This window comes from Rhinoderma darwinii, chromosome 8 (genome assembly GCF_050947455.1).
Source record: "Rhinoderma darwinii isolate aRhiDar2 chromosome 8, aRhiDar2.hap1, whole genome shotgun sequence".
NCBI lineage: Eukaryota > Metazoa > Chordata > Amphibia > Anura > Rhinodermatidae > Rhinoderma > Rhinoderma darwinii.
The window spans coordinates 23,969,127-23,985,935 of record NC_134694.1 but is presented as its reverse complement, the minus strand read 5'-3'; the positions used below and the strand labels follow the sequence as shown (position 1 = coordinate 23,985,935).

General features: G+C 40.2%; 1 protein-coding gene across 2 annotated transcripts in view; it reads left to right on the top strand.

Annotated features, from left to right (window-relative positions):
- The window catches only part of NEK6 (NIMA related kinase 6), a 184,523-nt gene that overhangs the window by 153,506 nt on the left and 14,208 nt on the right, over positions 1 to 16,809 (top strand). For both annotated transcript variants that reach the window (XM_075834220.1, XM_075834221.1), the window contains exons 9-10: positions 1,369 to 1,463; positions 10,386 to 10,499. In XM_075834220.1, coding sequence (XP_075690335.1) covers positions 1,369 to 1,463; positions 10,386 to 10,499 — 209 coding nt within the window. The remainder of the gene's footprint in view (positions 1 to 1,368; positions 1,464 to 10,385; positions 10,500 to 16,809) is intronic.

Sequence of the window (16,809 nt, the reverse complement as noted above, 5' to 3'; positions counted from 1 at the left end):
TCCCATTTTTATCATGCAGCCCAATAGATTTCTGTCGGGGGTTACTGTATTTTTGTCAGCAGTAATACACTGCAGACTGAACAGACCCCTGGCGAAAAGTGCAAGACGGTAATGTGAGCAAAGTCTAGCACTGTGTGGTGCAACGTCACAGTATTCAGGGGAAAAAATCATTAATATAAAGAGGAAAAATCCAGAGATGTCCTTTAAATATACATTTGTATTAAAAAATAATAATTATAAATATACACATACACACACACACACACACACACACACACAATAAGTCTAGTGTTATGTTTATTGGTATTTTGAGATCTATTTCAGAGAGCCCATGGGATGCAGAACACGATTATATGAATAAGAGAATTTTGTCACAACACCACCGTTAACATATTTTGTAGCGGATTTTTCTTTTGCAGAGGTTGTGGATGTTAGATGCAAAAGTACCGCTCAACCAATAACTGCATCTGATGGAAACAAATTAATCATTTTGTAATGGCAATATGGCACCTAGAACCGTGGCTTACAGTCATTTAATTACCCAGAAAAGACCATAATGCCCCACAGGGAGTAATTATGTGCCAGTAGCTGTGAACCACTCTTGGAGAACATGGGGATACATGTGTTGTTTCGGGCTTATCGGTCGTCAGTTTGGTGTCGCGTGCCCCTCTGGTTACATGCTGAACATTGGTAGCATGCAGACATTTGTCCATCATGTGTGCTAATCCCCCTCATAAATATGGATGTTATTGGACTAATGAGCGTCAGTCTTGTCAAGCAGTTCTTTCTTTCTTCGCTGATCTCACACACATTCCAAGAAGCTCAGTCTCCCCCAGACTTGGATCAGTGAGCTTGGATTCCCCCCAATAAATCCAACTCCCATGGGCTCTCTTATCTACCTTGTTTTTTTTTTTCTGAAAATGTTGCATTTGTTTTGATACAGCAGTATTATGTTTTGACCACTATTATTTGGCTGGTTGAATCTGACATTTGTTTTTCCATACATAACATGGTCAGTTTGCTCTTGTATATAATGATGTTGTAGAAGGCAGAATAATGGCAATTCTTAGGGACACAATTGAGAGAGGACAAATGTTTATTCTACTATGCGAGGAAAATGTAGGATTCGAACTATAGGAGATTTAATAATACAAGGCTTTTCCTTTATTTCTCTCTTCTACTCAAACACGATTCATGGGAATTTGACCATGTAAGTTCACGGGTTAAGTATTCATTATCTTAGCCGACTTTCTTAAAAAAACCAAAAACTGGGGCACCACTATGATTACCCCCTCCAATACAAAATGTCAGCTAAATGTTTGAGACATAATAGATGTATTATGAGAAATAATGTTGTTTTTTTTGCAGTGGGAACACCTTATTACATGTCCCCAGAGAGGATACATGAAAACGGCTACAATTTCAAGTCCGATATTTGGTCCCTAGGGTGCCTGTTATACGAAGTGAGTATGTTTAAAACGTAAATAAAACAAATTACTCATATATGTGTATGTGTGTGTGTGTGTGTGTGTGTGTGTGTGTATATATATATATATATATATATATATATATATATATATATATATATATAGCGTGTGTGTGTGTGTATAATACATATATATATATACACGTATACACAGCACACAAGAAAATGGCGACCGCACATGCCACCTAAACACTATAAATAAATAAATATGCATTGCTGCTGAATCTACTCACAATAGTGAGGTTCTTAGTGCACATTTTGATTAAATTGTGTTAGCCCACCTGCCACGACAAGGCAACCTCTATAAGGTGGGAACCTATGCTGCACATACACCCAGAACTGGGACTAAGCCTACATATTCTTGGGGATGGTAGCATTAAACTAATTTAAAATGTCTGTGTGTTTATAATTGTCAGCAATGGTACCAAAACATTATTTTTATATTGGAAGGGGAGGAAGGAATGGGCAGAAATAAATAAAGTTTAGGCTAAAATCAAATCTTCTCCTACTCGTGCCTTTAAATAAACTAAATTTGTTTTCCAACAAAGTTATATTAACATAGAAGAAATATTTATTTTGAATTCTAGGTTTAAAGGCAGGGACGACAAGGGAATTCTTGAGTGGATTTGGGGTAACATTAATGTTTTATTACAAGGACCATTGATGCCCTGAAATATTTATCTCTTTTACAGCAGATGTCATGGCATTGAGGGCTGGCTTGTTTTACTTTAATCTTCTACAGCCCGTGTAGTGCAACCAATACTATAAGTGTAATGTGATGACCTGTAAATTGCATCAGACGCCCAGGAAGTTTAAGTTACACCTCGGTGTATACTTGTATGCAGGTGGGTTACTTAGACTCCGCTAACAAAAATTGCAATTTCCTGGGAAATTAATCTCTAGAGTAAAAACTGCAGGTCTAAGTGAAATACTGCGCAGAGCGGAGGAACATTCGTTCTACTGCCCCTCTCTTAGTAGCAATAACAATAACTCGCTGAGAGGCTTCTTAAAATGGCTTGTGTTACCCCAGCTCCTCTCACACAACAGGAGGCCATCCAACTCTAACATAGACACAATGTTTATTCCCCTTTATTGGTGCGGAGATCTTATAATAGGCTGATGTTTGCATGTTAAATGCTACATGGCTGTAAGTCAAATCCAGATGGTGGTGTACAAGCCATGCAGCTGTTACACTTAATTGCACCTAACACATTTCATGACTAATCTGTTTGTACAACACTCAGCTTCCACCCATAAAGAACTCTCTTCTGTTACAGATGGGGAATAAAAATAAATGCCTTCAGTGGACTCCTATTCAGCAATTTTAAGTTGGATTTGTTTGCATTAGATTGAATGTGTAATTGTCAAGGAGCTGACTTTCACTCCAAATTTCAGTCATATCCAGAGGTCAAACTGGCTTCCGAGCCAATCCCTGTGTAGGAATCTAATTGCCTAAAGTTATAGTACTTCTTAAAAGGTGGGACAGGACAGCAGTTCCTGCACCGAAATGGTGAAAAAAACAACAACATGAAACCCTGCGAAAGCTTAATATCCAAAATAAAGACCCCCATATCCAAGGTCTATTAAATATGAAATACACCAAAATGCAATAAATCTAATACCCTTCGAGGGGACTTTAACATTGATGACCTATGCTTAGGGTAGCCCATCAATGTTTGATCGTGATCAGCACAGTGAAGGGGCCGCTTCACTCCTGCAAGTGGCGCGTCCCCTTTCCTATTTACATAGGCACAGCCCCTTTACTTGAAGACAAGCGGCACTACCCCTTCATTGTGCTGACTGGCAGGGGTCCCAGAGGTTGGACCACCATTAATTAACATTGATTGGTAGACCATCGATGTTTGAAACCCCGGAGAACCTACAGATCACAATTTATGGACAATCCCTTATCTCCCCCCATTTTCTCACAAAACACTCCCCAGTGTTAGGAACTGGTGGTCATCTTTCCCTGCTAACTGGTAGTGGCAGAACTGCTGGTGTAAGCATTATGTGCGAATAGCACTTCTAGAGAATAGACGCTACCCATAATGGTTTTCACAAGAGCCTGGAGATCCAGCGTGGTCATCTCTGGCTGCCAGACCTGTTGCTAAGCAGCTGGATGCGCTCTTTTGCATGCTGCGTGTATTCCTCATGATAACATGAATAATTATAATAATGAATAATTTCCAAAGAATTATGGGAATCTTGTTTTTTCGTCAGTTTCCCTTTAAGCTAGAATGTTTATACATAAGATACATTTAACGTGAGATTAGACTTTAACGAGATCCAGAAGAACATTTTCCCGAACCAAAATTACACGGCCAATGGGAAAAATATTTGAAATCTTATTATGAAGAAGTGTGGTTATCTCATGTGTATTTTCCAATACTCCCCTCGTAATCCATGGAAATGACGTTCTAAAGTTCCCCTTGCTCCCTGCCCTTGTGCATTCCCGAAATTCTGGGCAGTACAGGGTTTGATGGACCGTTCGTTTTACACTACCGACTATGAAGCAATGGGAACCTGGACAATTTTTCTGATGAAGAGGGGAGGACGTCTTTGTTTTAGCTCTGTAATAGATACCTGTGTATCATTTTGTCTTTGCAGGTAGGGGCATACAGTCGTACTTTTCAACCTTGTTATATTTATATAGGAGCATCTTTTGGAGTTTTGTACAGTAAAATCTCTGGACCTAAAACTAGAGCACACATAAACTTTACCTAAATGCATTTTACAGAAATTTACGAAATTGTTAGTTTGAATATTCTAGTATTATATTCCTATGGATTCTTTTAAAACGCTGTGTGTACTGTGTGGGGGATGCAGTAAAAGGGTTACTCTGCCTCATTGTGCCGCATTAGACTTATAATTTGCATTGATAGTAATGGTGGCATTTGCTGGGTTAATCATCTTTAGTGTCTGAATCGAGCAATGTTTCCTTTTTTTACTCGACTTACTTTAATAGACATTATAACATTTCCCTGTCATTTCCACAAGCTCCACAGCCAGTCGTAAAAAAATTTATATCCCCCCCCCCCCGCGCTCCTTAGCATGTCATTTTATCCCAGATTTGGGGGAGTCTGTCATCTAGATAAATCAACTGAGATAAAAATAAGTTTCCCCTTGTCTTGCTACAAGCGATTCCTTTATTGGCCTTAACAAGACGGGCAATGTACGCCAAAAACACAGCAATCCCTAATTTCCTTTAACCAGCCGCGTGAGTGGTGGGCCCATTTATGTTTGGGTATCTGGCCGTTCAGCTGTAATTGTTCTAATCAAAATGTCAAAATGTAGCCCCAATCCTGCATCACAAACACTTATTAGGGAACTACACAGAATGCCTGAAGTCTCTCTCCTCCACTCTAAATACTTCGTTATTTAAGTCAGAATTTATGAGGCTTTCTTTTTTGAGGTTTAGGTCAGTACGTTCAGCTGGATCAAAGTAAATGTAAGACCGACTATTTGTGACTTGAGTTTGTCTTTCAGCTTGGGCAAATTTCGTTTTTTTGTTTTTTTTTCTAATGTGAAAGTGCAACTGCTGATGATGGTGCCACTGAGTGATGTAATATTATTTAACCCATTCACTCCCAGCTAATTCGGATATTTTAAAATCTCATCGGTTAGAAAGCTAAACTGAACACACATCCATTGGGGATTTTATAGTGACCTAAACGGCTTGTTGCTTGAACATAGAATAGTTATAAAATCAAGACGGATTACAGTCCAGTCCTTGAACACGCTTTGTGTCTTAATTTCCCACATCAGTGAGCACACAGACATATATAAATGGAAAATGAGATGGCATGTGAAAAACCACATGGTTCACCCGGTCTGCCCTTCCTACGTCTTGTAATACTCCAGACTCCCAATGTGACCCTGGCCTTTTTAAATCCTATGTGGCACTATTAAAATTTGGCACAACCTATTCCAGTCTGCAGCCAAAGCTTTTCAAGATTAGGATAATATGCAGAGTATACACTGGGATTCATCTGGTCTAGTCATTTAATCTGCCACTCATTCAGCACCTTCTGCAATTATGTATATGATTCTAGAGGATAATATGAGGGTATTCCCATGTCTCAGAGGTTCAGATGTAGCAGAGCTGTTGTTTTACCTGTTTTACACAGGACTGCAGGTCGTTTGGCACAAGATTTTATAGGAAAATTGTACTTTAAAACAAAACAGAATAGAAACCGCATTAAAGCTTTACGCTATTGGTGTCAGAAATGTTCACAACTTCACAAAATGTGATTGCAGTGCAACGTTCAGATATATTTTGTCTTTTTTTTTTGTGTACATACATTATAGTTGGAGTTAATTTAGGGCACATTGGCAGCATCAAAAATGGTGGATTACTGCAATGATAAAAGCATGGCAAACACTTTTTCAAATGCCTATGTTACCATTCAGTATGAGTCGTGAGTGGTGCTGTGTATGAAAAAAATCCAAAGGGGCCACTGTGCTTTACTAGTGCTGTTCCTATTTTGTTCTTTTGATTCCCGATCAGTAATTTATGAAATATCTTCGCAATATACCATCAATTTTATTGGTGGGAAGACCCCTTTAAAGGGAAACTCGATTAAAATAATTTCCAGATCAAGGTCGCATTGGAGAATAAGGCAACTGTATAGAGCGCTCAAACCCCTTCGGCACTGCTCAGAGATTTCTAGTATTGGAAATCTGACACAACTTTCTGAGCAAAGGGACATTCAAATCAAGTTTGCTTACAATTTTGAGTGAGATTTTCGGAAATTTCTGATCATGCTCTGTACAGCCCTCACAGAACTGTGAAGTGATCTCACAAGTGTCTTAAACAATTGATTGCAATTAATAATGATCTACAAGTTTCTGGTAAAATTCTATTTCCAACGACTATTTTCTCTTTCTTCATTATATTTGTTAATGAAAAAGCTGAGCGACAACCCACCTGGTTGCTACTACAGCTTCCAATGGTGGTTTTCCCTCCCCTGTACAATATTACATATCTGCCTTGTAACGTTGTAATGCAGTTCATGACATATCCGTTAAACAGGTGCCATTATAGTCCTATGCGGGACGTATCCGTCACCCATAGACTATAATCGTGTCCTTTTAACGTATACTTCATGAAAAGCTATTAAAAAAAGCCCATGACGTATATGTTTAACGTACAGTGACATACATCACCCGTAGGCTCCCACGGTAAAAAAAAATAAATTATACTGTGTGGTATGTGTGTTTTTTTTTTCACGGATTTTTGTTGCGTGAAATAGCGTAGTCAAGGACGCTATTCTATAAAAGAAAAAGGTATACCGACAAATACCAGCCTGGCGGAGGCCAAAAGGACACTCTTTTGGACTCCGTCGGACTAATAGGGCCCTATGTTAATATTTGGCTTTCCCGACATACACGCTAAATGTAGTTAATTAACGTGATGTGAAGGAGGCCCTAGTACATATACTACACCTCAATACAGAAGTCTAGTTCCCTAGGGGGACTGAAGAAAAATGGCACAAAAAGTGAAATAAAATGTTCAAAAATATGAGCAGAAAAAAAAACCTGTTTCCACTATAAAAAAAAAAATGCTGTGATGTGTAAAAAAATATATATAGAAAACCTGTCGTATGGTACCAATGAAAACTTCAACTCCACCAGCTAGAAATAAGACCGCACATCGTTCTGTCAATGGAAAAATAGAAAAGTTATGGCTCTTAGAATATGGTGACAGAAAAAAAAATGATTTTGTTACAAAAAAAGTTTTCATTATTGGCATTTCCATCATTGTACTGATCCACAGAATAAATTTATCATATCATTTCTACCGCATGGTCCACATCATTAAAACAATACACAATAATCATTGGGGGAATTGCCATTCCCGCTTCTTAAAAAAAATAAAAATATATATATTTATATATAAAAGTTACACAATACATTTCTATGCACCCCAAAATCGTGCCATCAAAAAATACAACTTGTCCCAAAAAAACAAGCTGCTATGGTGATAGAAAATAAAAATGTTATATCTCTTGGAATGCGACAACAAAAAAACAAACACACAGTTGTGGCCCGAAGGCCAAAATAGGCTACTTCCTTAGGCCCCATGCACACGACCGTAAAAATGCCCGTAATTACGGGCCCATAGACTTCTGTTGGCCACGGGTACCTTCCCAATTGCTTACGGGAACATGTCCTATTTTAGGTCGTAATTATGGCACAGGCAGGCCCATAGAAGTCTATGGGGCTCCCGTTATTATGGGTGGCTACGTGTCTGTACCCGTAATTATGGGAGTGTTGGTAGGCGACTTCAGGGGATTCCCCTGTCTGCATCACTTCCAGCCCCCTTTTTTTTACGGGTCCGTAAATACGGGTGGAATACGGATGACAGCGAACCAGTATTTACGGGCACGGGTCTGTAAATATGGGTTAAAAACGTGTGACAAAGGACCCGTATTTACGGGGGGTGGGGAGAAATACAGTCGTTTGCATGGGGCCTTATGTGGTTAACATACATTCAAAACGTCCTACTATAAATTACGGGTGGTGTGTGCGTGCGTGCGTGCGCGCGTGTGTTCGTGTGTGTGTGTGTTCGTTCGTTCCGAGTGAAGAAATAGAAACGGTAATGCTGAAGGACACTATACCACCCTCTAGTGTTCAAAAGTGAATCTGCAGCAGCTATAACATTTGCTGTGTACACAGCCTTCGGATTGATTTCACTTGGAATGCTGAGGTAGAATTAGGGTAATAATATTTGTTGGCCACCTGACAGGTTAAAAATTTGGGGCCTATGATATGTTTTAACATTATTTGCTCTCTAAAGAATGAGTTGTATAGCAACACAATAGCCAGCATTGTATACTTCTCCAAATGTTCTGTGTATGTATTGTACATTGTTAATAATTCAATGGAGTTTTTGTTGTAAAGCGAGATTTATAGTGTGTCACTAATGGTGTTTGTGGACGTGAAATGATTTTTTTCCGTCTCTTGTCACAATAGGGGTTTAATGTCTGTCATGGAAGGACACTCATTCTGCATTGTATCCATGTCACAATGCATAGTAATGAACAGAATATCTAACCTAAGGACGGAAGGGCAGAATAATTATCAAATAATCCCTTATTAAAATCCTAACGAGAGGCATTAAACATCAGCCAAGAAAGGCCCCGAAACAAGCTGAGCAGCGCACGCTGCTCACAGCAAAACAGGATAATATCAACAATTACCCAGTATAAGCTCATTAGGATGGGCCGCAGAATGGCTCGGTGCTGGGGGGTGACAGTGAAGGACAGTGACAAGGAGCTCTCCAATCACATAATGGTTTAATAAGCAGCTGGGACACAGTGAGAGGTCGTACACAGTGGGAACATGCTGCTGCTTGCTTACTGAACCTGGAGGCAAGATTAACCCTTTCAGCGCTACCAAAACTCAGGACATACATGGCAGAAGGGAAAATAAATATATATATATATTATTATTATTTTTTCCCTCTCATAACATAATTGATTTGCTGCCTTGATCATAGTAAGCTTATTCTGAAATGTAGTAAGGTTCCCCGTAGTAAAGCGCCCTTTCTTCCACAATTATACAGCTTTCTGTCTGGGTTTTCCGCTACGCTTATTGGAAAATCATACCGAGACTCCTGACGGAAATCATGTATCGCAAATGTGAACAGAATCTCAAATATGCTAATATTTCGTATGTGTGTATATATATATATATATATATATATATAACATTTTATTTTTTTTAAATAAAATATTCTTCATAGTTTTAGCAGCAGGTAGATGTCAGCGGATAGTCTGCCGTAAGTGGCATGGAAGAGACAACCCTACAACTGATGTTGCAATACATGTGCCGGATGCCTGGTTTAAAGGAGTTCTCCATCAATATATAAGTAAAGCTTAGCAGAGAGATTGTCATGTGCAGCAATTTTTCCCCCCAAAGCAGACTTTAGGGGACAAAGCTACATCCACAAATGTACAATATGCATATAGATCCATATGAACATATTCTTCAACCAGGGTCACAGTCCTGCTTTTGTAACCATTGTCCCTGAGATGTGTCCTGGTAGACTGAATTGTTGCATACAATACAGTATATTAATGGGGACTGTCCAGGATTTAAAAAAAATAAAATAAAAAGGGCATTTTATTTTTCAAGAAATAGCACCACCCTTGTCCATGGTAGGTGTCTGGTATTACAGCTCATTTAAGAAATTGGAGATGAGCTGAAATGCCAGACACCGCCAATGAGAAAGAGTGGCATTATTTCTAGAAAAATATCGGACCCATTTAAGAGGTGTGATCGTCGTGGCTTGGCTTACAAGGGGTACAGAGTTTTGTGTGGCACCCAAGCTCTGCTGCTTGAAGGAGCCCAAAGACCCCAGTAATAAAAATGACACATGATGGCTGTGGGACTGCAGCACAGATTTTGCATCAGATGCTTCACCTCTGTGTGGACATGTCCTGACCGCTATAATAAAGCTTTTGTTCTGCAGTCCCAGAGAAACTATGTAAGTTATAAATCATGGAGTCACTGGGGATTTACTAAAGACCTCAGACGGTGGTTTAATGTATTTATTATGAGTGTCTATATATACATGTATTGAATATTCACAGTCTGGTATCTCAACTAAATCCACAGTGTGTCTGATTTCTAACTTCCATCCATTCATCCAATCTGTAATATGTTGTAAGTTTTAGAAGACTTTTCTATTTGAACATCCCAATATGGTCCAGGAAGACCGCCAGCATTGAACATGGCGGCACTAGTGCACATCCTTGTGTCTTCATTGCCTCTTTGATCTATTCCCTTTTTGTGAATTGCAGGTAATGCTGTTCTATGTTTCTTTTTGCGTTCTTAATTACCTCTCCGATGTCTGATTAGATGTTTAATTAGAGTTTGCCCTTCTACTGTGCAGATGGCAGCACTACAGAGTCCTTTCTATGGCGACAAAATGAACTTGTTTTCTCTGTGTCAGAAGATAGAACAGTGTGAATATCCTCCCCTGCCCACAGAACACTACTCCGAAAAAGTAAGTAAGGATTCCTTTTATCCTCGTCCTCTCCGCCTGACAGGGAGATCACCTGGCATCTGTCAGCTGGGTGTCAGTCTGTCTGCCTCTGGTATCCACTGCCTATAATTGTTATTGATGTATTGTCTCTAGGTATTGTAGTGCTGTCTATGTGTAGACGGTTTGCTTTGAAACAAAAGCTTAAAATGACCTGAAAGACATGTGTCAGCGATATTAGAAGCGTTTAGCAGCAAAAGGAAATTGCTTTCCACACACTGACGTTGCGTGCTCTACTAGGAGAAGCCTCTCACTACCCATATTAGTGCCTACATGTACCCGGTTGCACCGTTAAGTTTGTGACCATAGTCTTATCACGGTCCTCTAGTTATGTACACTTATTAGACATCAATATATATATATATATATATATATATATATATATATATATATATATATATATATATATATATATGAAAGTATAATCGTTCAGAAACTGGACGTTGAAAATAAATGTATTTTTCCAAAATGCGAACATTTGAAACTTCCATAAGCTCCATGATGCCCAGCATGTGTGCACGCAGCCTTTCTGCCCTCTGCGTATTTCACGCTCCTGTGACACAGCTCAGTATTTGCCTGTTGGCTTCTGGAATTAGTGTAAGTCGACAGATGTGTTTCCTGTCTGTACAATTACTGTCTGTCCACCTCCCTCTGGCAGTGCTAAAGAGCACATGTAAGTACAGTGATACAGCTGAGGGTGCGAAGGAGTGTTTAAGTCTCCAAAGCACCAGCTCAGTCAGAGTTAGGCTCCAGATGGTGTGCGTGCACTATTAGCACAGCGCCAGAGTGAGAGTGCGTAGGGCGAGCCCTTTGGCTCTGGTTTAGCTGTCTGTACATGCTGCTTCTGCCAGTAAAAGTAGCACGTCTTCTCTTTGTCAGAGATTTGGTTCGGCGTGAGATAATCTCTTCCATAAAGAACACAGAGCGGCACATAGATTAAAAATGAATGGCCAGACCCTAGCTGACCCTTTCTACCTGCTGATCCTTGGCCTTGATTTATATTCTGGATTGTGCGATGTCTATCCAAAGCGCTCCCCCTGGGGTCTCTTCTTGTATCCACAATGGTTCCTGAAAAAGAATCCTTCCTAAAACTACCCCAGAGTGCTACAATCCAGCTTTAAAACATCACCTCTGGCACCACATTGTATTGTGCGGTTTGGGGATTCTTTAGTAGACACACTGCTACATATTTTACTTTTTAGTACAAATTAAATATATCTTTGTTTACCGTATATGTTTTATTCCTTCCACTGACCAAATGGAACATCCTGGAGCTTTAGGCTATGTTCACACAGAGTTTTTTTGACGCGGAAACCGCGCCGCGTCAAAAACGCCTTCCATTGATTTCAATGGGAGGCAGGGGTGCTTCTCTACCGCGAGCGGTAAAACGGTAGAAAGAAGGGACATGCCCTATCTTCGGGCGTCTACGCCTCTGACCTCCCATTGACTTCAATGGGAGGCATAGAAAGCGTATTTCGCGGCCTTTTATGCCTGCGGCGCTCAATGACCGCGGGCGAAAAACGCAGCGAAAATCTGCGTGCAGGGAGAGGAAAATCTGCCTCAAACTTCCAAACGGAAATTTGAGGCAGAAATTCCGCCTGCTAAAAACTCTGCGTGAACATAGCCTTACTTTGTAAGGCCTCATGCACACCGCATGATCCGGATCCGTAATTGCGGATCAAAATACTGATCCATTCAATTCTATGGGCCACTGACACCTTCCCATATATTTACGGGTAAGTGTCCAAGCCATATAAATGACCCGCAAAAAAATAGGACATTCGCTTTAATGGGAGGAAGCTGTAATACTGTGAACCGCCACTACAAGTGTGACAGCATTTGGCAGCATAAGCAGCGCTCACCGGAGCCCCTTCAAACAGCTGGTCGGCATGGATGTCGAGAGTCGGACCGCCACCGATTGGATACTGATGGCCTATCCTGTGGATGGGCCATCAGTATTATCTCACTGGATAAAATGGGGGATGTATTTATTTGCAGTAGGTCCGGCCTCTACGAGTTTTGTTTAGCCATACATTTCCCCTGCATACATTTCCCCTGTAATGCATGCCTTCCATTTAAATGCCTATCTCTCATGGACTGAATGGCCAGGTCCGCCATATCGTGAACCGTTCTTACTTCGCAGCTCTGCGCTCTGACCCTGAGCAGTTAATTCCCTTCTGTGATTTCCATGTACCCTAAAAGACCACGTCTTTTAAAAATATGTAATAATGGCAATGGAAGTCAAGTCTGAAAATATAGAGCTACAGTCTTTTTTTTTTTTATTGATTTTGCTTATTATTGATTCGAATGATAAATCAAAAACATAATCAAGTGGCCTCTGGCATAATTCTTTGCTTTCTGTAAAGTGATTTGCTCTCTAAATGGTCACAAAAAAGCAAAGAATGAACATACACACTATATTAATATAGACTTATTACAATCATATTCTGTGTACGGACCTCGGTGTTTCCTTTTATTAGTAAGATTCTGAGCGTAAATTCGTAGTAACAAAGATATATTGATCATAATAAGATCATTGACAAGTGACTGAACTCTGGCCCCCTTGTATGCCCCCGGCCACCGCCATGCTGCTTTGGCAACCTTTTATAAGCCAGAAACACGTTCGGCAGTAATTGACAGGGTTATTAAATGTCACTGAAACCTGTCCACATAAAGTCTGCCCTACTATTCATCTCCATGTATATTCCAGCCATGAACATCTCTGAGCTGTGAATCAATACCACAATCAATTATCAAACCACCACTATCATGTGGCTCAATGGACATTGTTTGGCCTGTAACAGACATCAATGATCCAGGGAAATATCAGCTATCCGGACTCGCTTTTTTTTTTTTCTTCTTTTTTTCCAAGCTCAGTGTGAATATTTTCAATTGATCACGTTTGAATGTTGTGTTTTTTCCCCTCGTCTCTCTATGTACCCCTGAGAGAGCAGAGCGAAGCGCAGTGTGTTGCTGATCAACTCAGTCATTCCCAAGAGCCCTGATCCTGTGCAACCTCATAAAGAGCCTGACTAAAGCGGCATCTTTCCTCCTGGCTTACTCCACCAGTAATTCTGTTTTCATGCACACCAATCGTGTTCATTACGTGTGATAAAATATTAAATGCGTCCAGTGTTACAAACCAGGGTAAAACCAAGAAAATTGCTCTTTTAGCTGTAATACCATTGATTTGCCATTATTGGGCCACAGTCCTGAGCCAGCCAATTAAATAATGAAACGGTAGTAGTGATCTTGAGGGAGTGCGATATGTCAGAGGTTCTTTTTTTTTTTCCCACCACACTACCTCTCCAAACATTTTTTAATAAAGTGTGTGACGAGTAAGCTAAATATAAAAGATGCAATATATTTGCTCGCAAAAATATTTGCTTATAATTCTCTGGTGCCTGCAAATAGTAAAAGCAAGTAATACTGCTATCTATCTATCTATCTATCTATCTATCTATCTATCTATCTATCTATCTATCTATCTATCTATCTATCTATCTATCTATCTATCCATATCTCTCTCTCATATATATCCATCTCTCGTGTTCTCTCTCTCTTATATCTATCCATCTCATAGATATAAGATATGAGAGACATATCATATCTACCTATCTATCTCATGCTCTCATATCTACCCATCTCTCTCTCTCATATCTATCTCTCTCATATCTATCCATCTCTCGCTCTCATATCTATCCATCTTATAGATATGAGATGGATAGATATTAGATGAATAGATTATCTCTCATATCGCATATCTATCTAAATCTATCTATATCTCTATCTTTCTCATCTCTCTCTCATATCTATCCATCTCCTGCGCTCTCTCTCTCTCATATCTATCCATCTTATAGATATGAGATTGATAGACAGATATTAGATGAAAAGATATGAGGGATATCAGCTATCTATCTAAATCTATCAATCTATGTCTCTATCTTTCTCATATCTATATCTCTCTCCTCTTTCTCTCTCTCATATCTCTCTCTCTCATATCTATCCATATCTCTCATATCTATCCATCTCTCTCTCACATCTATCCATCTCATATCCATCTCTCTCTGATATCCATCTGTCTCTGATATCCATCTCTCTCTCATATCCATCTCTCTCTCATATCCATCTCCCTCTCATATCCATCTCTCTAATATCCATCTCTCTCTAATATCCATCTCTCTCTAATATCCATCTCTCTCTAATATCCATCTCTCTCTCATATCCATATCTCTCTCGCTCATATCTCTCTCTCATGTCTCCCATCTTTCTCTCATATCTCCCATCTTTCTCTCATATCTCTCTCATATCTATATCTCTCTCTCTCTCTCATATCTATCTATATCTCTCTCTCATATCTATCTATATCTCTATCTATATCTCTCTCATATCTATCTATATCTCTCTCTCATATCTATCTATATCTCTATCTATATCTCTCTCATATCTATCTATATCTCTCTCTCATATCTATCTATCTAGTAATCAAAAAAACAGGCAGCACACCGTAGTTGAAGTGTAAAAAATGAGGGTACTTTATTGCCCCATGTGCGACGTTTCAGCTCTATCCTCTAGAGCCTTTCTCAGGCTTGAGAAAGGCTCTAGACAGGATAGAGCTGAAATGTCGCACATGGGGCAATAAAATACCCTCATTTTTTACACTTCAACTACGGTGTGCTGCCTGGTTTTTGGATAACTGTATAGCTGGGATCTTGGTCTGCTCCCCAGGGCTTGCACCCACATCTCTCTCATATCTATCTATCTCTCTCATATCTATCTATCTCTCTCATATCTATCTATCTCTCTCTCTCATATCTACCTATCTCTCTCATATCTATCTCTCTCTCATATCTATCTCTCTAATATCTATCTATCTCTCTCTCTCTCTCATATGTATCTATATCTCTCATATCTATCTATCTCTCTCATATCTACCTATCTCTCTCATATCTATCTCTCTCTCTCATATCTATCTCTCTTTCTCATATCTATCTATCTCTCATATCTATCTCTCTCATATGTATCTATATCTCTCATATCTATCTCTCTCATATCTATCTCTCTCTCTCATATCTATCAATTCAATTCAAAGAAGCTTTATTGGCAGGACCAAATACACATTAGCATTGCCAAAGCAAGTAAGAAGTAAGGGAATGAGGGATACGGACTGAGGGATTGGAGAATAGGGACACATCTAGGGTCGGGGTTATACAAGTCCATGGCATATCATGTCTCTCTCAGTCTATGGCATGCAGTGACATATTGTGCCGCTATGCCCACTGTGTTTTCCTCTTCACCCAGCAGGATGTACAGTTTCTCTTCCTCTTCCATGGAGCTGAAGTCCGGTAAGAGATCAGAGAGTCTCCTGAAGTGAGTGTCCCTCACTGCTGAGTATTTGGAGCAGTGTAGCAGGAAGTGGGCCTCATCCTCCACGGCCTCCTGGTCGCACTGTTGGCACAGTCGGCTCTCCCTGGGCTTGTAGTTTTGTCTGTGGCGCCCGGATTCGATGAGCAGGTTGTGGGCGCTCAGTCTGTAGCGGCTCAGGATCTGTCTTTCTCTGGTTTTGGCAGTTTCTCCAGATATGGCGCCAGTTTATATTGTCTCTGTAGACTCCGGTATATTGTCAGTTTCTGGGATGTCTTTATGTCGTTCCTCCAGTCACTGATATACTCCTCTTGGCCCTCGTTTATTGTCTTCTTGATTTCGGCTTTTGTGAGGCCGCGCTGAGTGACATTTTCTTCAGGCCGGGTCAGGTTGAGATGTTCTGGGGGGCCTGGTTTACCTGGGATCCCTTGGTATAGCAAGGCTTTATGGTGATAGGAACTTTGCCTGCTGCTATGTAGATGGGCCCAGAATGATAGCGCCCTTATTTGGATTGTGAGGTGTAGTGGGAATCTGCCCAGTTCGGCTTGACAGGCGCTATTTGTGGTACTCCGATTGACTTGGAGAAGGTGTTTGCAGAATTCTAGGTGGAAAATTTCTGTTGGGCTGGAATCCCACCTTGACCAGTCTGGGTATGTGTCCGGACCCCAGACTTCACTGGCATACAGGAGGATTGGGGAGATGATGGAGTCAAAGATCTTAAGCCAGACCGTTACTGGTGGTTTGAGGTGATAGTTTTCTTCTGATGGCATAGAAGGTTTTGCACGCCTTGTCTTTCAGCATCTCGGTGGCTTGTTTAAAGCTTCCTGATTGGTTGATTTCTAGGCCCAGGTAGGTGTACCTGTCGGTCGCTGTGAGTGTGGCGTTATTTAGTGTGAAGGTCGGGTTCCTG